General features: G+C 40.4%; 3 protein-coding genes across 4 annotated transcripts; 2 read left to right on the plus strand and 1 right to left on the minus strand.

Annotated features, from left to right (window-relative positions):
- The first annotated feature begins 255 nt into the window (after window positions 1-255).
- Window positions 256-5222, plus strand: LOC103442482 (probable protein phosphatase 2C 59). Of its 2 annotated transcripts, XM_008381274.4 has the most exons (9): window positions 256-707; window positions 844-1110; window positions 2349-2476; window positions 3297-3395; window positions 3506-3664; window positions 3967-4053; window positions 4133-4224; window positions 4440-4514; window positions 4753-5222. In XM_008381274.4, exons 2-9 carry the CDS (start codon window positions 1031-1033, stop codon window positions 4909-4911), a joined length of 879 nt encoding a protein of 292 aa, XP_008379496.1. In that variant the 5' UTR covers window positions 256-707; window positions 844-1030; the 3' UTR covers window positions 4912-5222. The 2 variants fall into 2 exon arrangements, with proteins under 2 accessions (XP_008379496.1, XP_070669228.1); XM_070813127.1 differs by lacking the exon at window positions 2349-2476.
- Window positions 5223-11368: 6146 nt separating this feature from the next.
- On the minus strand, window positions 11369-12691 carry LOC103442491 (zinc finger protein CONSTANS-LIKE 4). The gene is given in 4 exon segments (NM_001293888.1): window positions 11369-11817; window positions 11907-12349; window positions 12352-12354; window positions 12356-12691. Coding segments are annotated over 4 exon segments (1020 nt in total). The 5' UTR covers window positions 12606-12691; the 3' UTR covers window positions 11369-11493.
- Window positions 12692-22873: 10182 nt separating this feature from the next.
- On the plus strand, window positions 22874-24627 carry LOC103442514 (protein BOLA4, chloroplastic/mitochondrial-like). Its single transcript, XM_070813128.1, has 3 exons — window positions 22874-22962; window positions 23077-23174; window positions 23894-24627. Exon 3 carries the CDS (start codon window positions 23975-23977, stop codon window positions 24470-24472), a length of 498 nt encoding a protein of 165 aa, XP_070669229.1. The 5' UTR covers window positions 22874-22962; window positions 23077-23174; window positions 23894-23974; the 3' UTR covers window positions 24473-24627.
- Window positions 24628-24639: the final 12 nt, after the last annotated feature.

Genomic DNA, 24639 nt, shown 5'->3' on the forward strand with positions numbered 1-24639 from the left:
TAGATCCGGATACACACGTCTTTGGTTCGATTCCTGACAATGATCTGTCGCATGATAATGATGAAAAAGAAGCTTAAATGCTTCCATGAGTCTTTTCAGCTCCTGAAAATATGAACTGCTTAGGTGAGACGAAACTACCGGCCGGTCTCCTTTTAATGTTGAAGAACCCTAAACCCAGTTTAGCAAGCAACCGTAAAATGACTTAAAACCCAAAGAAAATCACTTAAAAGGAAAGTCATAACCTTTGCATTTCTATTTGCATTTATTGCATATTTGGTATTTTATTTGACTTTTTCTCAAGCCTCCAACTGTAAATCGCTTCATGCAGGAGGCGACGCGTATAACTCGCTCCACTTTTTCCTACGAACCCAACAACCAAAACTAACCCCTTATTATTTTTCTTAATTACATTTTTTAATTACCAAAATTTATTATTTTCATGAATTATTATTTTTTTCTTTCCTCAAATTTTTAATCTTTTAATTATTTAATTATTATCGCTTCCTCCTCTGCTTGCGTTTGCCAAAAACTGAAACCAAAAATAGAAGAGGAGAGAGAGTCCTCTTTGGCTCGTCTTTCATCACTCTCATCGTCCTTTTCTTTCCTTCCCTTTATTTTCTCTCTCTAAACTTCTCTCTGTCTCTCTCTACCTCTCTGTCACCTCTCTCTTCCTCCATCTATGCCACCACCTTTGCATTTCTCTTCAGGTCCTCTCTCTCTCTCTCTCTCTCTCTCTCTCTCAAATTTCAAAGGTGTTTCCTTTACAGGTTTACATTGACGAACAACAAGATCCGTGAATTGGGTCTTAACTTTTATTTTGATTTTTTGGGGCGTTTTTTGCAGGTTAAATTTTGGGAATTTATGATTTCAGATATGATCCTCAAGTGATTAGAGCTAATTATAATTCGGCGTGGAAACAATTGGTCGTTTAATTGTATATATAGCAATTGCTGCTGCTGTTTTTCTTCAATATTTCATTATTTTCAAAGAAACAAGAAGTGGGGAATTTGAGAATTCGAGCAAGAAGAAGATGGGTTATCTCAATTCAGTTTTGTCAGCTTCAACCCAGGTCCATGCTGACGATCCACCCGTTAGCGGCGGCGGCCTCAGGTCGGTTACTTCTCCGGTTTATCAATTTTTTGTTTGGGTCTAAATTGTTTACCTTTAATTTGTATGGATTGTTGTAATTTGTTTTGGTGCAATTTATTTGATTTATTTTTTTATTTTTGATTTCATTTTGTTGTGTTTGGTGAGCATGCGAGATGAATCATGATTCATATGTGATATCTTCTTTCTAGTTTGGCATTCATGCTGGGGAGGTAATAGATGTTGTGTTTTGTTTTGTGTGATTATTGTGATTTGTGATTCATGGTACATTTATTGTGTCATTTTTTAGCTGTTCAGGAAGCGATTCTCGAGTTGGGTTTTATGTCATATCGCATGTGTGAATTCTAATTTCAAGGGAGTTTTGGTATGATTTGGATGGTATGATGTGTTTTTTGTGTATTGTGTACCTTCAAGAAATGACCTATGTTGTTATCCTGGTCTGGGTGATTTGGATGTTCCACTAGTCCTGAAGTATGTGATATATCTTGATTTTAAGTGGATAGTTCGGACAAAGGGTGATTGAATTTATTCACCAATCATTTAAAGATGTTAAACAAAAACAAGATAGGAAAATGATATGACATGTATGATCGAAGAAACTTGGAATATAAGTTTTTTCGTATCAGGATGTTCCCTTGTTTGTGTGTCCACCTAATTACGGCTTGTTGTGTTCGTCACAGACAAATGTAAACGTTGGGCAAATTAATTTTTTTGATTTGCGTTTGCTTGGATCTTCGGAACAATATTCTCTGGAATATTGTGATTGTGGACAAGCAGAAAAAGCTTTCCAGTGGCGTTATGATTGTGCGATAAAATAGCCATTTTTTATCTTACCCCACGTGTGCATGTGTGTGGGAATGGAGCTTATATCTGATTTTGCTAGACAGTTGTGGTTGTTTCTCCACGTGTGTGTGTGTGTGGGAATGGAGCTTGTATCCAATTATGCTAGGGAGTTGTGGTTATTTCTCCACGTGTGTGTGTGTGCGCGCGTGTCAGCGTATTTCTCCACGTGTGTGTGTGTATAAGGATGGAACTCATATGGGAAACATGGAGCTTATATCCAATTTTTTGAGAGTCGGTTATTTCCCTTCTTGCATTGATCCCTGAAGTTGGGTTCTGTAATGTGAGATTGGAATTGGATAATGATATTCCCTTTTAATTCTTTACTGTTTCTGTTCCATGGAATTTTCAACCATGATTTAGAGTTGTCTCACTAAGTGTGTTATTAAATGTGGCGACAGTCAGAATGGAAAGTTCAGCTATGGATATGCAAGCTCTCCAGGGAAAAGATCTTCTATGGAAGACTTTTATGAGACAAGAATTGATGGTGTCGAGGGAGAAGTAGTTGGTCTTTTTGGAGTTTTCGATGGTATATATCTCTCTCTCTTTGTCACACGCGCACATGCATGCCCATGCACACACATGGATAAGCCTAATCATGCTTAGGATGGGACGTATACCCAATTAGGCAGATGGGTGTGGGTGTGTGAGTATATATTTGATCTCTGCTAAGTTTCTTCCTTCTAGTTTTGGTATAATCTTCATTTGTTTCTTTGGTTTACTATTTTATCACTCAATAATATTGTAATTGGTATGACCATTTGTCGTTACAAATCTTTTCTCGATTTGACTTTGCATCAGATCTCACCCATGATCTGCTTACCAGTTTGGTCTTGGGGTTCGAGCTATTCTGGCTGGACAGTGGAATTTGTTCTTTACCACTGTCGTGGTGATCTTCTGACCAGATGAACCTCTAGGACTCTCATTTGGAATACTAAATGCTCTACATGCTTAATTCACTTTAAAATGCTAATCAGACTTGAACCTTATTTCATGGAACAGCGGTTCTGTTGTATTTCCGTCTGGTTTGACTGTCTATATAATCATTCTTTCTATTATTTTCGTATTGGATTAATTCTTAGCAAGTCTGAATTAGTTAGCAGTCATTTTGTCAGTCATGGTTTATGTGCTATCGGGTGGTTGGTGGTTAAACTTAATACATTTTTCCAGAAGCGTACTCACACAGAGAAGACATATATTCATTATGTGTAAACATTTATATATCTATCATCATATACATGCATACCTCAGAAAACAAGAAGACTGATCATCATATACTTGCATAGCATACCTTTGGAAACAAGAGGATAGATAGGTAACGTGAAAATGCTGTGTTTTCATTGAATTAGGCCATGGAGGTGCACGTGCTGCTGAGTATGTCAAGCAAAATCTTTTCAGTAATTTGATTAGGCATCCAAAATTTATCTCTGACACCAAATCTGCTATAGGTTTGTCTTCTTACGAGTAAACTTATGGTTGCGTTCTAATTAATGCTTTACAATTTGCTATTTTGGAAGTAAATAACAGTTTTCGGACTAATGTTTCACTGTCCGTGCAGCTGATGCTTACAGCCATACGGACTCTGAATTTCTGAAATCAGAAAATAATCAGAATAGAGATGCTGGGTCAACTGCTTCTACTGCGATCTTAGTTGGTGACCGTTTGCTTGTTGCAAATGTTGGTGATTCCAGAGCTGTGATATGCAGGGGTGGGAGCGGTAAGCCTTTGCACTGCCCCCCTTCCATTGTGTTTTAGCATAATAATTGTCAAATACTACAATTTTGAGGGTGAAGGGATTCTTGTGTCCTGTGTCTATTGTTTGGTGAGATTGGTAACTGCTGGATAGAGAAAAATTTTGACTGCTAATATCTTGCTCTGTATGGAAGAAAATGATTTGACCTAAAAGGATATAGGGCTCTGCAACTTTGTGCTTATAGAAATTTTTGTTGATCATTTGTCTATATTCTATAGTGGTCATATGTTTCATGGTCTTTAATATTATTCTGTTGTATCCTGCAGCTATAGCTGTTTCAAGAGATCACAAGCCAGACCAGACTGATGAGCGGCAACGGATTGAGGATGCAGGAGGATTTGTGATGTGGGCTGGTAAGGATTACTATTGTTTTAAGATTTCTCATGAAATGGCATATGAGTGTGTTCTTGATGGTGGAGATTGTAACAATAGGAACTTGGAGAGTTGGAGGTGTTCTCGCTGTTTCTCGTGCATTTGGTGATAGGCTGTTGAAGCAGTATGTTGTTGCTGATCCAGAAATCCAGGTTTGATCCTTTGTGTTGATATTTAATAGTCAATATACTGATACACGCACACACGGTGGTTTTCAAGGAATTCTTTTGAGGAAAACACGTTTCTTGGGGAAAATTTTAAATTCTCATGATTAGTGTTAGTCTCTGACCCTGAGGATGCAAAAACCTGTATATATATTTGTCTGATGCTTTTCGGCATATCTGTTTAACTTGCTTTATGTTGGCAGGAGGAAAAGATTGACAACTCTCTTGAGTTCCTTATCCTTGCTAGTGATGGACTGTGGGATGTTGTCACCAATGAGGTTTGCCCCTGGATTTTCATTTATTTGCTGTTCTGTACTTGTTGCCCAAGCATTTGATAGGGCGGGTGAATGGCAGCATGCCTAAGCTGAAAAGTTATTGTTCTGTATTTGACTACTTGACTACATGTTATGGTGGCGGTTGTGTTTATTTTGCTGGGATTATACGGTCCTGTCCTAATTAATAAACTGATTTGATTGCTTGGTATAGCAACTGATCATTCATTTCCCTTTTTTCCAGGAGGCCGTAGCAATGATCAAACCAATTCAGGATCCAAAGCAGGCAGCGGAGAGGCTAATGCAGGAAGCGTATCAGAGGGGGAGTGCAGATAACATCACGTGTGTTGTTGTTCGTTTCCTGGCTAACCAAGGGGGCTCCTCACGAAGCAGTTCCGGCTAAAGCACCTTTTTCCGGCTCAGAGTAAGGACTTGGATTCCTACCTTATTGGTAGGGTGGCGGTGCAATAAATTTCGGTATGGTTTTAGAAAACCTGTGGTAGCAATGTACTGTAACAAGGATAGAGAGACATAATGGGGAACTTATCAGGCTGTTAATGTGTATTACATGTCATCAGCCTCTAGCATAGAACTCTGTATGTGAATCTAGCTTCTCGTACTTTTGGTGGCAAGTGTAGCAGAAAAATGTCAATGTGTTTGTAAAGTGTTTCTCATTGCCTTTGCTGTAAATCTAGTGTTTCTTTTCTTTTATAACTGTTTGAAATGTTTGGGCTTCATTTCGGGAAATAATGTCCGCACCTCATTTTTCTCCTTCTGCACACTTTATTTACTTGTGGCCCTTGGATTCTTATTTGATTCGTTCAATTCAAAGGTTAGGAATGAACAAGGGTGTGCAAAAGGAAAAAAAAAATAGTGTGCTAAAAATATCAATTCCCCTTCTTTTATCAACATAAATTCAATGGGGTATTCAAAAATGAGTTCAATGGGGTGAGAAACAATTTCTAGCCAACTGACTATGCAGTTAATCTTCCATTTAGTTCTTAATAAAACTTAATTACCAACTTGATTTCCTTCATCACCAACTATTAGACTCCCCAACTCATGCACTCTCTTGATTAAGCTCCAACGACGTGTTTACTTATCAAGAATGGATGCAAAGAGATTGGTATCTTCTCATTCTTGGTATATCTAACGCACAAGGAATGAAAGAATGAGTTCACTGTTGAAATTAGCTACGACCACCCAATTTCAATCACATGTCATTATCAGGGGGGGGCTCGTGCCATACTTGAACAACTTGGTATCATACTCATGCCCAAGCTGGGAGTACGAACTACTTCAACTTCACCAAAATTTCTCAAGGTCAACTATTCTTATATCTATATGTATAATGGGAGAAGGCAAAAAAGGGAAGCTTTTATAATACCCAAATTGCCTTCTCCCATTGGTAATTTGAATAAATAAATAAATAAAGATCCACAAAAAAACCCAAGGTAATGATACTCGGGGTGATTAGTAAGTTCATTACTTTTCAAAATAAATAACAAAATTAAAAATAAACAGCCAATTGCCATACGCGTACGCATGTGGCAATAAACTAGTATTTAATAATATTTGCATAAAAGAACCAAAAACCTCAAATCTAAAGCAAAAATGTTTTTCTTACCATTATTTGTATCATCTCTCTTATAAAAATAGGACTCATGTGCCTTGACAAGCCTAATCTCTATTAGTAAGATGGTTGAACTAGATAATAAGGATAGCACTACTAAAAAAAAGTAAACCCGTCATTTTGTACCTGAAAAAGAAACCCAAAACATTTCTGTAGAGAAAGAGAGAGGACTCAGAAACATTCAGTGGTTATCGGCAAGGCAACTTTGCCATTACGCACGACGAGCGAACCAAATTGTTATCCTCATCGTCCTCCTCCTATGAAACCAGAAGAGAGAGAGAGAGAGAGAGAGAGAGAGAGAGAGAGAGAGAGAGAGAGAGAGAGAGAGAGAGAGAGAGAGAGAGAGAGAGAGCTGAGAGTTTGTGCTGCACGCTGAGCAGCTGAGCTTTGGGGTTTATATATAAACATAATGTGAGTGCGAGTCTTATGTATTTAAAAGAATTGGAGTTTGGTGGGGGATGTCAAGTTTGAACTTTACTTTGCCTTGGCCTCCAAGCCTTTGAATTCAAACATTTATGAATTATTATATTACATTTTTGTAATAATATTTGTGAATAATAATCAAATTCAACTTGCAGTCTGAGTTTGTATTCAGATGGTTTTCAAACTTATAATATATAGGGTTATTATACAAAATAGTCCTTGAGATTTGCATGATCAATAGAAATGGTCCTTGAGATTGTCTACCATCCATGATTTTGGTCATTCCGTTAAAAACTCTTTACAATCTAAAAACATAATCTTCCTTGCATTTTCCTATCCCAATACCATTGATTTTTAATTTCAAATTATTAATTTGAGCTACTGCCAATAATGTCAATGTGTTTGTAAAAGTGTTTCTCATTACCTTTGCTGTAAATCTTGTGTTTCTTTTGTTATACAACTATTTGAAATGTTTGGGCTTCTTTTTGGGTAATAATGTCCGCACCTCGTTTTTCTCCTTCTGCACACTCTATTTACTCATGGCCCTTGGATTCTTATTTGATTCGTTCGATTCAAGGGCTAGGAATGAATAAGAGTGTGCAAAAGGAAAAAAAAATGATGTATTAAAAATATCAATACTCTTCTTTTATCAACATAAATTCAATGGGGTATTCAAAAATGAGTTCAATGGGGGTGAGAAACAATTTTTAGCCAACTAGCTATGCAGTTAATCTTCCATTTAGTTCTTAACAAAACTAAATTACCAACTTGATTTTATTACTCTCCAACTCATGCACGCTCTTGATTAAGCTCCAACGATGTGTTTACTTATCAAGAATGGATGCAAAGGGATTTGTATCTTCTCATTCCTGGTATATCTAACACACAAGGAATGAAAGAGTAAGTTCACCGTTGAAATTAGCTACGTCCACCCAATTTCAATCACATGTCATTATCAGGGGGGACTCGTACCATACTTGTACAACTTGGTACCATACTCATGCCCAAGTTCGGAGTACGAACCACTTCAACTTCACCAAAATTTCTCAAACTATACTATTCTTATATCTATATGTATAAAGGGAGAAGACAAAAAAGTGAAGCTTTTATAATACCTAAATTGCCTTCTCCCATTAGTAATTTAAATAAATAAAGATCCAAAAAAAACCCAAGGTAATGAGACTTGGTGATTAGTAAGTTCATTACTTTTCAAAATAAGTAACAAAATTAAAAATTAAAAGAAAAATACCAATTGCCACATGCATATGCATGCGGCAAGAATCAAGTATTTAATAATATTTGCATATAAAGAACCAAAAACTTCAAATCTAAACTAAAAATGTTTTTTCTTACCATTATTTGTACCATCCCTCTTATAGAAATGGGACTCACGTGCCTTGACAAGCCTAATCTCTATTAGTAAGATGGTAGAACTAGATAATAAGGATATCACTACTAAAAAAAATGGTAAACCCGTCATTAGTAAGATAGTAGAACTAGATAATAAGGATATCACTACTAAAAAAAATGGTAAACCCGTCATTAGTAAGATAGTAGAACTAGATAATAAGGATAGCACTACTAAAAAAAAAAGTAAACCCGTCATTTTGTACCTAAGAGCAACTCCACCCATGGAGCCCTCCCCCCTGGCAATCCACTATTCAATCCACCCTATTGAACAGTAACTGCCTTAAATGAATAGTAATTACCATTAATGAACAGTAATTGCCATTTACATCTCCACCCTTGGAACCCTCCCCCCTGGCAATAAGCAATAAAAATAATAGTTTTTTATGTTTGTTTAAATAATAAAAAATTACAAAAGCTATCTCTCTCTCTCTCTGACACAAAAAAAATAAAAAATTACAAAACCCTCGGGCCACAGGCCCGTCGACTCCCCACCCCCCTTCGCTCGACCTCCCACCCTCACTCGGGCCCTTCCCCGCTGGATTTGCTCCCACCGGCCCGAGGGCCCTTTCTCCTCGCCTGACGCCCGAGCAACCAGCAAGGCTGGAGTTGCTCTAAAAAAGAAACCCAAAACATTTATGGAGAGAAAAAGAGAAGACTCAGAAACATTCAGTGGTTATCGGCAAGGCAACTTTGCCATTACGCATGACGAGCGAACCAAATTGTTATCCTCATCGTCCTCCTCCTATGAAACCACGAGAGAGAGAGAGAGAGAGAGAGAGAGAGAGAGAGAGAGAGAGAGAGAGAGAGAGAGAGAGAGAGAGAGAGAGAGAGAGAGAGAGAGAGAGAAATTTACGAAGTTCAGTAAAAAAATGTTTATGTCCCTAAAGAGATATTATTCTTCACTATGAGAATAACAATACAAGTTACACCTGAGTTAAATCGACATAACCCAATCCCATATTCCTTATACACCCACTCATATAATTTTTCCAAGAGCCTCACTCTACCCCACTCTACCCCAAGAGTTATTTCACCAGTGACTTTTCCCTCTAGCTCTCTTGTTTTTCTCTCAGCCCATGTTCAACCTTTCCCATGAGAGAGCCGAATGCTCTCCCCCTTGGACGCTTATGCGGTGCTTGCACACTTTGTAGCTCACGAATTGAGAAATTCGAACTGTTTAATTTAAAATTTGCAATCCCCATTAGCCAATTCTACTCACACACTACGCATACAATCTCTATTTTCCAACACTCAGATCTCTCTCTTGAATGATCCGAATTCTCATATATGTGGGATCCGAAGTGTGGGAACCGATGAGGATCTCAATCCCTAATTGGAATGTCCTACAAATCACTATGAACAAAAGAAATAATTAACAATAGAAAGAAGTAAAGCATGGGGATTTTTAGCAATAAAGAAAGTCTACTATGCCAAAAGCTTATCCAATTAATGGTTTAATGATTTCCCTAATAGTATATATTATTCCTGATGCGAATCCCCAAACCAATAGCAATCCAGATTCTGATACGCCCGATACCAAAATAAAATTCGTTACTGCATAAGAACAAAGTTGCACAAAATCGACGGCCAATATTTACACAAAAAGCGAAATTACAAAGCTTGATTACCGGTTAATTACATCATTAACCTAAAACGACGGAACGATGCCGTTAATTCCGTTAATTACTCAATGGGGTATTCAAAAATGAGTTCAATGGGGGTGAGAAACAATTTTTAGCCAACTAGCTATGCAGTTAATCTTCCATTTAGTTCTTAATAAAACTAAATTACCAACTTGATTTCCTTCATCACCAACTATTACTCTCCAACTCATGCACGCTCTTGATTAAGCTCCAACAACTTGTTTACTTATCAAGAATTGATGCAAAGAGATTGGTATCTTCTCATTCCTGGTATATCTAACACACAAGGAATGAAAGAGTAAGTTCACCGTTGAAATTAGCTACGTCCACCCAATTTCAATCACATGTCATTATCAGGGGGGACTCGTACCATACTTGTACAACTTGGTACCATACTCATGCCCAAGTTGGGAGTACGAACCACTTCAACTTCACCAAAATTTCTCAAACTATACTATTCTTATATCTATATGTATAAAGGGAGAAGACAAAAAAGTGAAGCTTTTATATTACCTAAATTGCCTTCTCCCATTAGTAATTTAAATAAATAAAGATCCAAAAAAAACCCAAGGTAATGAGACTTGGTGATTGGTAAGTTCATTACTTTTCAAAATAAGTAACAAAATTAAAAATTTAAAAAAAACAATTGCCATATGCGTACGCATGCGGCAAGAAGCAAGTATTTAATAATATTTGCATATAAAGAACCAAAAACTTCAAATCTAAAGCAAAAATGTTTTTCTTACCATTATTTGTACCATCTCTCTTATAAAAATAAGACTTACGTACCTTGACAAGCTTAATCTCTACTAGTAAGATGGTAGAACTAGATAATAAGGATAGCACTACTAAAAAAAAGGTAAACCCGTCACTTTGTACCTGAAAAACAAACCCAAAACATTTCTGTAGAGAAAGAGAGAGGACTCAGAAATATTCAGTGGTTATCGACAAGGCAACTTTGCCATTACGCACGACGAGCGAACCAAATTGTTATCCTCATCGTCCTCCTCCTATGAAACCAGAAGAGAGAGAGAGAGAGAGAGAGAGAGAGAGAGAGAGAGAGAGAGAGAAAGAGAGAGAGAGAGAGAGAGAGAGAGAGAGAGAGAGAGAGAAATTTATGAAATTTAGTAAAAAACTGTTTATGTCTCTAAAGAGATATTATTCTTCACTATGAGAATAACAGTACAAGTTATACAGGAGTTAAATCGACATAACTCAATCTCATATTCCTTGTACATCCACTCACATAATTTTTCCAAGAGCCTCACTCTAACTCTCTTGTTTTTCTCTCAACCCATGGGAACATTTCCCATGAGAGAGCCGGATGCTCTCCCCCCCCCCCCCTTCTTGGATCCTTATGTGGTGCTTGCACACTTTCTAGCTCACGAACTGAGAAATTCGGACTGTTTAATTTAAAATTTTCAATACCCATTAGCCAATTCTTCTCACCCACTATGCATACAATCTCTATTTTCCAACACCCAGATCTCTCTCTTTAATGATTCGAATTCTCAAATACGTGAGATCCGAAGTGTGAGAACCGAAGAGGATCTCAATCCCTAACCGGAATGTCCTACAAATCAGTATGAACAAAAGAAATAATTGACAATAGAAAGCAGTAAAGCATGTGGATTTTTAGCAATAAAGAAGTCTACTCTGCCAAAAGCTTATCCAATTAATGGTTTAATGATTTCCCTAATAGTATATATTATTCCTGATGCGAATCCCCAAACCAATGGCAATCCAGATTCTGATACGGCCGATACCAAATTAAATTCATTACTGCATAAGAACAAAGTTGTACAAAATCGACGGCCAATATTTACACAAAAAGCGAAATTACAAAGCTTGATTACCGGTTAATTACATCATTAACCTAAAACGACGGAACGATGCCGTAGCGGCACATCGGCTCCGCTTCGATCTCCACCTCCGTGCGCTTCGCGAACCTGCCTTTGATTCGCGGGCGGGTCTCCGCGTACGCTTTTCTCGAAGCGTACCGTATCGTCTTCTCGAACTTTCGGTTCTTCCGCTTCTCTCTGTACCTCAGCACCCTCGCCTCGCGATCTGCGGAGGAGAGCTGGACCGCCGGATGTGATGACTCGACGGCGGAGGTCATTGACTTGTTGTAAGGATTTGAATCGTCTGTCATCGCGTTGTCATCTGGCACGATGCTGACGTCCATCGAGGACGATGAAACCTGTGGTTCAAAGCAGGGGATCAGAGACTGAATGAATGCAAAATTTTCTTCGGATCTGTCTGGTTACTGAGAAAATTGAGAGGGCTTACACTCTGTCTCAGACACTGAGCGTGGTGGTAGCCGTAGACGAAGGGCTTGGAGGCGGCGGAGAAGTCGATTTCGAAGCTGTGGTCGTTGACGAGCTGAGGCTGCATGTTCTTGCTTTGCTCCGGAACGACGCCGTCCGTGATGCAGCTGTTCTGCTCCTGAGCATCTTCAAGCTTCGGATCCACATGCCCGTAGTCCAGATCCATATACGGATCCATTTCCGGGAACAAGTACTGCCCCGAGTTCAGATCCGGATTCTCCATCGCCTTGGGGTTCGGGAGCAGCCACGAGGCGGCCTCGGCCTCCTCCCTCCTCGCCTCGATCTCTCCGTCAACGTCGGAGAAGTAACGGTCGTTGAGGAAGTTAACAGCGGATTTGACAGCGGGGACGGAATCGGTGGCCGAGTTCACCGAGTCGTAGAAGGGCGTGACTGGGACTCGCTCGTGGCGTCGGCTAAGAGGGTTGGCGGAGTGGATGTCGCGGTCGCAGGTGACGCAGAGGGCGGCGTCGTCGGCCTTGCATGTGACGTGAGCTGGAGCTTGCTCACACACCTCGCAGAGCCAGACGCGGGCGTGGCGGGAGGCGAGTTTGTTGGCCGCATGGATCTTGGAGTCGCAATTGACGCAGAGGAAGGCGGAGTCAGCGCGGCAGAACAGAGTCCCTGTCGCCGATTTGCACGAGTCGCAAAGCTTCAACGCCATAACCGAAATCTGCTGCAGTGTAATAATTTTCGTAAATATTGAAAAGCTCTCACTCGCTCACTCACGCACGAGTACTCTCTCTCTCTCTTTTCTCTCTCTCTCTCTCTCTCTCTCTCTCTCTCCTTTGTTTTGATCCAGTGTGTGGTGTCTATCCGGTGGGCCAGGGATATCTAGGCAAAGACCAATGAGGATGCGATACATTGACGAACCTTAGCCAAAAGGTAGGGCTGTCAAGTATCAATGTTAGGTGGGGCCCCCATGGTAGATGGTCCTCATTTGCTTATGAAATTTCATTTGCTTCAGCTTTTTCCGCAGTGGCGTGATCAGAATGAGAATGGGAAGGCGGGGGCCCACAATAAAGGGTGCGTGTGGGTTGGGTGGGGGGTGTGAGGGGATAAAATCTCCTCCTTAGCTTAGGAGGCTGAACTTTATGAGCAAATCACACAGTCTCTGTTAGATTAAAATTCAACGGTTAATTATTATAATTTTTAGAAAGATTTCTTGTTTGTAGCTGTTTGATTTTGATCCAACGGATTGTGTGATTTGCTTAAGAGGTTCATGCCCTAAACCTCCTAAGCTCAGGAGAGGATCTTGATCTGGCGTGAGGGGATTATCTCTACTCTTAAGTCTTCCTTTCCTCCTATTTGAATGGTTACACTTAAGTCACGTTAAGTTTTTATGTTAAATTTTTAGTAGCTAGAAGAATACAAAAAACAATTTGTGAGATGACAGAAGGGAAGGGAATCGAAAAAAGAGGGGAGATAATCCTACTCTACGGGAAGACTCACGCAGTGCTCTGAGTTGGTACAACGTTTTCTCTCCCCTCTCTTATTTTCTCACCTCCTGTTTGAATGCTACAAAAAATTTATCCTTGTATAGAGAGAAGAAAAAAAGGAGAGAGAGGAAGAAGAAAAATAATTGTGAGAGGACGACAACGAGGGGAGAGGAAAAGGACGGGAAGAGAATCCTCATCCCTTGAGTTTAGCTCAAAAGTTGTTGTAGTAGCTATACGTTGTGTATTAGTTAAAAGAAGCTTGTATGTCTTCTATGTTAGAAAATGCTAGGGCTAGTTGGCGAGAGTAATTTTTTATTGTTAATGCAAATGAAATTATTTGTATTAGCGCTGCAAATGAATGATGTGCCAAATTGCACTTGAATAGTTGACCCTGTTTGGTGAACTGATTAGGATAAGTTGTGATCGATTAAATGGAATTAAGTCCAATTCATTTTTTTGTTGTGTCAAATTGTGAGCTGAACATGATAAGTTATAAATTCACAATAAAATAAAATTATATAACCTCTCCTTATACATAAATTACAAGTTTTGTCTTATAAACCTTAATCGATTTCTGCCAATACAATCATATCCTTATACTCAAATATCATCCAACCACCAAACGGGCCTTAAGAGTTCTTTCAACTGATTGAGGGAGAACATGTGTATTACTCATAGTGACAAACAGGCCCACTATTACTATCAAGCAATCATAATCACAATAACTTATTTTTTTAATTTTTTTAACAAAAAATAAATAAAACTTATTGTGTAACTATGTTACATATTTAGGGGTTTTTTTTCAAGTTAATAAATGTTACAATATTCACAATATGTCAATGAGATTTATGCTAATTATAAATAAGTTAATTGAATTTTTTTGTTAAGTAATGCACTTTAAACAAACAAAAGTTACAGCTGATGCCATTACATAATAGTTGCAGCCCTACTGACATTATTGATGTCAAATAATTCATTTGGATGTGCCTTTAAAATAATAAAAAGCGATTTTAAAGATTATTTTTTAGTTCTAAAAGCAATTGAAGTGCAGGAAGTACTAGTTATGTGCTTCTTGCAAAAAACACTTCAAGTGTTTTTTCATTATTTACTTACATTTTTACTAAAAACGTTTTCAGTCATTTTAAAAACATATCTAAATAAGCCTAAAGACTTCAAACTCATTATTTTTAATAAATAAATTTACTTGTTATACGAATTAGTTAATAACACCGCGTGACAATGTAGTGGTAAAAATAAAAAACACATTCCTCTCAAACATTGTGCATATTCAATCAAGGACAAATCCACATAGGGACCTGGAAGGTCCTATGACCTGTCGACGATCCTAAATCACTATTAGAAATTTTCCAAGGAGAGTAAAGAAAATAGGGACCCTTCCAGCCTCTCTCCTCCTTGCTTCTGCCATGGTCTCATCCATCGTTGCCACCCACTTCTCCTCCAACCTTTCTCTGTCGTCTGGCGGGGCAATATATAAGCCCAAATTTCCCCAAATTATTTCAACCACCTTAGTAATTTTTCTTATGGGTGAAATTTCCTACATAAGGTTAGTAAGATGGATATGATTTGTCATGGGTTGGTGAAATTTAGGGGTGGAGCTGCCATGGCTTCAGGAGAATGGGGAGGGAGGCGGTTGGTGAAGGTATGATAACTGTGTTCTTAGTGAGAGAGAAAGTGGATGTTTGAAAACTAGTACAACAACAACAACAACAACAACAAAGCCTTTTCCCACTAAGTGGGGTCGGCTATATGAATCCTAGAACGCCATTGCGCTCGGTTTTGTGTCATGTCCTCCTTTAGATCCAAGTACTCAAGTCTTTTCCTAGGGTCTATTCCAAAGTTTTCCTAGGTCTTCCTCTACCCCTTCGGCCCTGAACCTCTGTCCCGTAGTCACATTTTCGAACCGGAGCGTCAGTAGGCCTTCTTTGCACATGTCCAAACCACCGGAACCGATTTTCTCTCATATTTCCTTCAATTTTGGCTACTCCTACTTTACCGCGGATATCCTCATTCTCAATCTTATCCTTTCTCGTGTGCCCATACCTCCCACGAAGCATCCTCATCTCCGCTACACCCATTTTGTGTATGTGTTGATGCTTCACCGCCCAACATTCTGTGCCATACAACATCGCGGCCTTATTGCCGTCCTATAAAATTTTCCCTTGAGCTTCAGTGGCCTACGACGGTCACACAAACACGCCGGATGCACTCTTACACTTCATCCATCCAGCTTGTATTCTATGGTTGAGATCTCCATCTAAGTCTCCGTTCTCTTGCAAGATAGATCCTAGGTAGCGAAAACGGTCACTTTTTGTGATCTTCGCTAGATTGCTCCGGTCATTAGTGTGGATAAGTATATAAATGGATAGAGATAGGAAAGCAAACACAAGATGTACGTGGTTCACCCAGATTGGCTACGTCCACAGAATAGATGAGTTCTCATTAATTGTGAAGGGTTTACACAAGTACATAGGTTCAAGCTCTCCTTTAGTGAGTACAAGTGAATGATTTAGTACAAATGACATTAGGAAATATTGTGGGAGAATGATCTCGTAACCACGAAACTTCTAAGTACCGGAGTGTGGTATCGTCTTGACTTGCCTTATCTGTCTCATAAGTAGATGTGACATCTTCTCTGGAAGTACTCTTCCTCCATCCAGGGGTGGTATCTGTAACTGGTGGAGATGCACAAGGTAATGTATCAATTTCACTTGAAGCTTACTTGTAGTTTCAGGCTTGGTCAAGCACGATACAAACCATGTAGTAGGAGTCCCCCAAGTCGCCGAGCTAGGGGATCTGCTGAAAGAGGTGACAGACAAGGTAAGCAATCAGAGCTCTGGCTGATTGTTCACATTCTCCCTATCTTGCAGGCAGCATGAAGGATAAAGAGAAGAAAAATGAGAAGAGATGATATGGGATACTTTTGCTTTTGAAGAAGTAACTTTCCACAGGCTTATTCTTGAACTGGGCTGGAGGGTTTTCTGGTTTCCTCCAGAGTATAAGGCTGACTGAAGAATTTGAGGGTCAAAACAAGTCCATCAAATCTAGAGTACGTTCGACCCTGCTGATATGGGATACTTTTGCTTTTGACAGAGTAGTGGATGTATCGGCACGTGTGCTGTTACGCTTGTCTCCACATGCTTCCTTGTATCCTTCTCACTTGCCCTATCTGTTCCTCAAGCAGATACGGTATCTTCCCTGGAAGCATAAGATGTTGAAGATGAGTACTCGAGAGCAATGTCAGGTAAGTAATCAGGTAAGGGGTTCCAGGCAGTCAGTTCCTGGCTGGAAGCTTGATTCCAAGTGCTGACTGATTGCTCTTATTCTCCTTGTCTTGCAGGTAAGAACAAGGCCAAAGGAAAAGACAGGGAAAAAGCATGATATGGGACACTCTTGCTTTTAACCCTGATGATATGAGATATTCTTGCTCTAGTATAGCTTGTTTACAGAGGTGTTATCGGGGGAAAAGAAAGCTGAATATTTCGAAAGGCTTCGTTGGGAGTGCCCTCTCAGATAAGAGGAAGGGTTGAGCATTTTTGCAGGTCTGCCTGTCCGTTGAGGATGGAGGTCGACATATATAGGAGTCTCCCTAACATCAAGTAATAATGCTATTCATTTACCCTGCTTGGTCATAGCACGGTAGTGGGAGCTGCCAGCTTCACATGTTTTAACTCTATCAGAGCACTTTGAAAAAGTGGTCTGTAGTATCTGGAAAGCTGATGTTGCGTGTGAAGATTACAGACAAGCTTTATCCAAGGAGATCCAGCTCTTGAAGTTGGGAAAGTGGTGCCTCTTCGGTTTTTGAACAAGCAATCCTGTCGGGGATCTAGCTCTCGAGATTCGGAGAACGATGCCTTTTCGATTTTTGAGAAAGCAATCTTGCTGGGGGTCTGGCTCTCGAGATTCGGAGAGCGGTGTCTTTTCGATTTTTGAGAAAGTAATCATGTTGGGAGTCTGGCTCTCGAGATTCGGAGGGCGGTGCCTCTTCGATTTTGGAGCAAGCAATCTTGTTGGGAGTGTTTTCTCGAATGTGAGTAAAGGTTGGGCATGTTTGCTAGTCTACCTTGCCACGAAGCACAGAGGTTGACACACAGGGACTTTCCAATTATCCAGCAGTGGTACTGTTCCTTTACCCTCTCTTCGATTTTTTAGAAAGTAATCATGTTGGAAGTCTGGCTCTCGAGATTCGGAGGGCGGTGCCTCTTCGATTTTGGAGCAAGCAATCTTGTTGGGAGTGTTTTCTCGAATGTGAGTAAAGGTTGGGCATGTTTGCTAGAGGTTGACACACCGGGACTTTCCAATTATCCAGCAGTGGTACTGTTCCTTTACCCTTGTGGGTAATAATATGGTAGCTAGACCTTCAAAATTTATGTGTCTAAACTTTGTTAGTGTTGTTTCTTTGCTATTCTTTTACCCTTCTTGGTCAGAGCGATGTAGTGGGAGCTGCAAGCTTCACGTGTCTCAACTTTGTCAGAGAACTTTGGCAAAGTTATCTATGGTACCCATGAGCTACTGTTGCGTGTGGGAAGTGGGTGATTGAACAGTACGATTCATGTGCTTTCTACTTCGCCAGAAATCTTCGACAGAATGCCCATAATTTCCGCAAAGCTGAGTGTGCGTGTGACAGGTGCTGACAAGGCTGGAAAAGTAAGTGCCTATTTGATTTCTGAGATTGGCCCTCGTGGTCTCTGAGCAGCCCAGCTTTTGAGAAAGCAAGCCTCTTCTATTTCTGAGATCGACCCTCGTGGTCTCTGAGCAGCCCAGCTTTTGAGAAAGCAAACGCCTTTTCGATTTCTGAGCAGGCACCTCTTCGATTTCTGAAGCTTCGTCGAGTGCAGATTTTTATAGGGGCTGGCATTAAGTTCCAAAGCACACTTGAATATCCACCAGTAGAAGCTCCATTCTTGCACTTCTAAGATCTTGATTTGTCCGACCTCTTCTCTCTTCAAGACCTTTGAAAATGTCTGGCCCCTCCGACCGTCGTTTTGACTTGAACCTGGTTGAAGAGGCAGCCTCGCCTTCTCCAGACAACATATGGCGCCCATCCTTCGTCTCCCCTACTGGTCCTCTTACCATTGGGGATTCCGTGATGAAGAATGATATGACCGCTGCGGTAGTGGCCAGGAACCTTCTCACTCCCAAAGATAACAGACTACTTTCCAAACGGTCTGATGAGTTGGCTGTTAAGGATTCTCTGGCTCTCAGTGTTCAGTGTGCAGGTTCTGTGTCTAATATGGCCAAACGCCTATTTGCTCGAACCCGCCAAGTTGAATCATTGGCGGCTGAAGTGATGAGTCTCAAACAGGAGATTAGAGGGCTCAAGCATGAGAATAAACAGTTGCACCGGCTCGCACATGACTATGCTACAAACATGAAGAGGAAGCTTGACCAGATGAAGGAATCTGATGGTCAGGTTTTACTTGATCATCAGAGATTTGTGGGTTTGTTCCAAAGGCATTTATAGCCTTCGTCTTCTGGGGCTGTACCGCTTAATGAAGCTCCAAATGATCAACCTCTGATGCCTCCTCCTTCTAGGGTTCTGTCCAGTACTGAGGCTCCGAATGATCCCCCTCCGGTGCCTTCTCTTTCTGGGGCTCTACCGACTGCTGAGACTTCTCCTAAGCAACATTTGTGAAGGCTCCCTCTTGTTTGTTTATTTTGACTCAAGTATATGTACATATTTGTAACTTATCGGGGATATCAATAAATAAGCTTTCCTTCATTTCAACGTATTGTGTTAAATACACCAAAGCCTTCTTCGCTAAGTTCTTTGAATTTTCTTTTGTTGAAGCTTTGTGAGTGGAGCATGTAGGTTGAGGTAGTGTTCCCTTAATTTCCCGAGTGAGGAAAACTTCTCGGTTGGAGACTTGGAAAATCCAAGTCACTGAGTGGGATCGGCTATATGAATCTTAGAACGCCATTGTGTTCTGTCCTGTGTCATGTCCTCCGTTAGATCCAAGTACTCTAAGTCTTTTATTAGGGTCTCTTCCAAAGTTTTCCTAGGTCTTCCTCTACCCTTTCGGCCCTGAACCTCTGTCCCATAGTCGCATCTTCTAATCGGAGCGTCAGTAGGCCTTCTTTGCACATGTCCAAACCACCGTAACCGATTTTCTCTCATCTTTCCTTCAATTTCGGCTACTCCTACTTTACCCCGGATATCCTCATTCCTAATCTTATCCTTTCTCGTGTGCCCACACATCCAACGAAGCATCCTCATCTCCGCTACACCCATTTTGTGTACGTGTTGATGCTTCACCGCCCAACATTCTGTGCCATACAGCATCGCCGGCCATATTGCCGTCCTATAGAATTTTCCCTTGAGCTTTAGTGGCATACGGCGGTCACACAACACGCCTGATGCACTCTTCCACTTCATCCATCCAGCTTGTATTCTATGGTTGAGATCTCCATCTAATTCTCCGTTCTTTTGCAAGATAGATCCTAGGTAACGAAAACGGTCGCTCTTTGTTATTTCTTGATCTCCGATCCTCACCCCTAACTCGTTTTGGCCTCCATTTGCACTGAACTTGCACTCCATATATTCTGTCTTTGATCGGCTTAGGCGAAGACCTTTAGATTCCAACACTTCTCTCCAAAGGTTAAGCTTTGCATTTACCCCTTCCTGAGTTTCATCTATCAACACTATATCGTCTGCGAAAAGCATACACCAAGGAATATCATCTTGAATATGTCCTGTTAACTCATCCATTACTAACGCAAAAAGGTAAGGACTTAAGGATGAACCTTGATGTAATCCTACAGTTATGGGAAAGCTTTCGGTTTGTCCTTCATGAGTTCTTACGGCAGTCTTTGCTCCTTCATACATATCCTGTATAGCTTGGATATATGCTACTCGTACTCCTTTCTTCTCTAAAATCCTCCAAAGAATGTCTCTTGGGACCCTATCATACGCTTTTTCCAAATCTATAAAGACCATGTGTAAATCCTTTTTCCCATCTCTATATCTTTCCATCAATCTTTGTAAGAGATAGATTGCCTCCATGGTTGAGCGCCCTGGCATGAACCCGAATTGGTTGTCCGAAACCCGTGTCTCTTGCCTCAATCTATGCTCAATGACTCTCTCCCAGAGCTTCATTGTATGACTCATTAGCTTAATACCCCTATAGTTCATGCAATTTTGTACATCGCCCTTATTCTTGTAGATAGGCACCAAAGTGCTCGTTCGCCACTCATTTGGCATCTTCTTCGTTTTCAGAATCCTATTGAAAAGGTCAGTGAGCCATGTTATACCTGTCTCTTCCAAAACTTTCCACACTTCGATTGGTATATCGTCTGGGCCTACTGCTTTTCTATGCTTCATCTTCTTCAAAGCTACAACCACTTCTTCCTTCCGAATTCTACGATAAAAAGAGTAGTTTCTACACTCTTCTGAGTTACTCAACTCCCCTAAAGAAGCACTCCTTTCATGTCCTTCATTGAAAAGATTATAAAAATAACATTTCCATCTGTCTTTAACCGCGTTCTCTGTAGCAAGAACCTTTCCATCCTCATCCTTGATGCACCTCACTTGGTTTAGGTCCCTTGTCTTCTTTTCCCTTGCTCTAGCTAGTTTATAGATATCCAACTCTCCTTCTTTGGTATCTAGTCGCTTATACATATCGTCATAAGCCGCTAACTTAGCTTCTCTCACAGCTTTCTTCGCCTCTTGCTTCGCTTTTCTATACCTTTTACCATTTTCATCGGTCCTATCCTTGTATAAGGCTTTACAACATTCCTTCTTAGCCTTCACCTTTGTTTGTACCTCCTCATTCCACCACCAAGATTCCTTTTGGTGTGGGGCAAAGCCCTTGGACTCTCCTAATACCTCTTTTGCTACTTTTCGGATACAACTAGCCATGGAATCCCACATTTGGTTAGCTTCCCCCTCTCTATCCCACACACACTGGGTGATTACTTTCTCTTTGAAAATGGCTTGTTTTTCTTCTTTTAGATTCCACCATCTAGTCCTTGGGCACTTCCAAGTCTTGTTCTTTTTTCTCACTCTTTTGATATGTACATCCATCACCAACAAGCGATGTTGATTAGCCACGCTCTCTCCTGGTATAACTTTGCAATCCTTACAAGTTATACGATCCCCTTTCCTCATTAGAAGAAAATCTATTTGTGTTTTTGACGACCCACTCTTGTAGGTGATCACATGTTCTTCTCTCTTCTTAAAGAAGGTATTGGCTAAGAAGAGATCATATGCCATTGCAAAATCCAAGATAGCTTCCCCATCCTCGTTTCTCTCCCCAAAACCATGGCCACCATGAAAACCTCCATAGTTGCCTGTCTCCCTGCCCACGTGTCCATTTAAATCTCCTCCTATAAATAACTTCTCCATCTGAGCAATTCCTTGCACCAAGTCTCCAAGGTCTTCCCAAAATTTCTCCTTCGAACTCGTATCCAACCCTACTTGAGGTGCGTATGCACTAATCACATTGATAAGTTCTTGTCCTATTACAATCTTGATTGCCATGATTCTATCTCCTACCCTCTTGACATCTACAACATCTTGTGTCAAGGTCTTGTCCACGATGATGCCAACACCGTTTCTCGTTCTATTTGTGCCCGAATACCATAGTTTAAACCCTGAGTTTTCTAGATCCTTTGCCTTACGACCAACCCACTTAGTTTCTTGTAGGCACATAATATTTATCCTTCTCCTCACCATAACTTCTACTACTTCCATAGATTTTCCCGTCAAGGTTCCTATATTCCACGTTCCTAAACGCATTTTGCTCTCTTGAACTCTACCCTTCTGTCCTAGCTTCTTCACCCTTCCCCGTTTAATAGGATCAAAGTACTTCTTTTGTGTGTCCCGTGTAAAGTTGATAGGAGCATATGCTCCCAAACAACTTTGAGTGGAGTCGTTCGAAAAGAAGTTTCTATAGCCCCCTTGCTCATTTAACACTGCATCCGGGTGCCGATGGAGATACAGCGACCCTTGCTCACTTATCACTGTGCTCGGGCCACACAGCGCGCCACTTACGGGTGACGCCCTAGCTTTAACGCGATTTCGTTCTGGATTCATTTTCATAAAGATTCGACGTGATCATGGAGTGCCGGCTATCGACTACCTGACGCCCTCCCCCTCCTCCTTTATCCGGGCTTGGGACCGGCAATGTAAGATAAACTTACACGGCGGAGTTATGTTTGAAAACTAGTAAAAGAGAAAAATTGTGTGTTTGGTTAGAAAGATAGTGGGAGCTCGAAGAGAGTTTTATTTGACCGGTGTTTTAAATTTAGTGGTTCATATTAGATAATCAATAACTTAGGTACTCCTCATAATGGACGCTTGAATTATGATTTTATAATTTGTAATATTGTTTTGTATATGATTTTTTAATCAAATGTATTATATTTAAATTTTCAATGTTGTTTTTGTCTATAAATTTTTTGACCTTTATTATTGAGACCTCTGAGTTTAAAATCCTGGATCCGCTACTGTATTCAATTACTTCTTCTACTGGTTGAAGTTCAAACTCCAGGGGGCAAATGGAGCTGCAGATGAAGCGGAGAGACGATGCGAGGCGCGAGAAGAAGCAGCAAATCCGTGGAAGCGTATGTTTTAGCTGACGTGGTTTTTGAAAGTAGCGTTGGATTGTACCGAAAGAAAATTAAACAGCTCAGATCAAATTACTAGTAATATTCCATTATTCTGTTTCATATTTACAGAATTACCCCTGAAAATCCCTAACGTGCCGATTTCCCCTCTTCCGTTCCTCTTGTTTGCTCAGCCGCTCTCTCGCATCGCAACACGTACAAACCGCGAGGTAAGTGCACTTCCTCTTCCCTTGCTCCTAATTTTTTCATCATTTTTCCCACAATTTATGAATATATAGGCTGCTATACTTCTGGTTGCAAGTTTACATATTTATTTTTTAACCTCGGTGCTGGTTTTTCTTCTGTTTTTACTGTTTTACGGCTTCTGTAGTGGATTGCTTTTGACGGGTTAGTCAAGATTTAATTTAGTATAGTAATTAGGGGGTAATCACTAGATTTGATAGTGTGGGTTTTGAAGATTAATGTGAATTTAGTTGAAGGATTCTGCAACAATGGGAAATGATTATTTCATTTGGTACTGCTAGTGATAAAATTTGGACCCTTTAGTTTAAGGCCAGTTTGGAAATGCTTCTCATGAAAGCACTTCTGCCAAATGTTACTAGAAGCGCCTTTAGTCGATTGTCTAGACGCAGTTCCAAACAGATTCTTAGGCGCTTGTTTGGGAATGCTTTTGTAGGAAGCCTGCTCATAAGCGCCTATGCTAGAAGAGCTTGTATGATAAATATGTTGAGTTTCTTCAAAAAGAGATTATGGGTAAAAGCGCTTTTATGTTTTTCTGCCAAAGGCAGTTAGAAGCGCTTTCAGAAGCAGTCCCAATATGGCTTAATATTGACTGTTATTTGAACTTGCAGGGAGTAATGTTCAAATAAAACGGGCTTAGCAAAACTTATTCTTTCCAATTTTAATTCGTACCATCATATTCGTGCAGGTGCTCAATTCTTGCATTAGAGTGCGACCTTACGTAGCTTAGAGTTATTAGGGTTTCAAGTAGAGGTGTAGACAGGGAACAATGGCGGCCAACTCAATCATGGTGCGTCCGTATGTGTTATCAGCCTCCTGCGCCTTTACTCGAGCTCTGCCATCCTTACTTTCTCAACCAAGGAAAACACTGTTGGTATTTAAGAGCCGGGGCATCAGATTGTTGCACCATAGAGCAATTGGCAATGAAAACAGGAGCCTTATGAGATTGGAATACGGTGGTGTGAGGAGATTCAGTCCTCGAGCTTCAAGCGTCGGAAATGCTGGCTCCATTGACTCCCCACTAATAGAATCCATGAAGAAAAAGATCAAGGAGGAGCTAAATGCGGAATCCGTTAGTGTAGAAGATATGAACGGGGATGGCCGGCATGTGGTCATTGATGTCGTCTCCTCGTCATTTGAGGGACAGTCGGCTGTAAATAGGCAGAGGATGGTGTACAAAGCCATATGGGAGGAGCTTCAGAACACAGTTCATGCAGTTGATCAGATGACTACCAAAACCCCGGATGAAGTTTCTGGTAAGAAGTGATGATAGCGTTTACTAGCGGAATTTAATTGTTGCATTTGTTAGCAAGTGGTGGATTGCCTTGGTGGATAAGTGGCTATTGCAAAACAATTGTTGGATTTGTTACAACAATCAAATTAGGCTACAAAGCCAAATATTATTGTCAACTGTTGTTATTATTCTTCGGACAT

The sequence above is a fragment of the Malus domestica genome, chromosome 15, assembly GCF_042453785.1.
Source record: "Malus domestica chromosome 15, GDT2T_hap1".
Classification (NCBI taxonomy): domain Eukaryota; kingdom Viridiplantae; phylum Streptophyta; class Magnoliopsida; order Rosales; family Rosaceae; genus Malus; species Malus domestica.

What these genes read in the sequence shown, in the direction of transcription:
- LOC103442482 (XM_008381274.4), top strand. Translation starts at nt 1,031, where the DNA reads ATGGGTTATCTCAATTCAGTTTTGTCAGCTTCAACCCAGGTCCATGCT. An exon ending in TGACACCAAATCTGCTATAG is followed by an intron (nt 3,396 to 3,505) that starts GTTTGTCTTCTT and finishes CTGTCCGTGCAG; the next exon opens with CTGATGCTTACAGCCATACG. An exon ending in GGGATGTTGTCACCAATGAG is followed by an intron (nt 4,515 to 4,752) that starts GTTTGCCCCTGG and finishes CCTTTTTTCCAG; the next exon opens with GAGGCCGTAGCAATGATCAA.
- LOC103442514 (XM_070813128.1), top strand. Translation starts at nt 23,975, where the DNA reads ATGGCGGCCAACTCAATCATGGTGCGTCCGTATGTGTTATCAGCCTCC.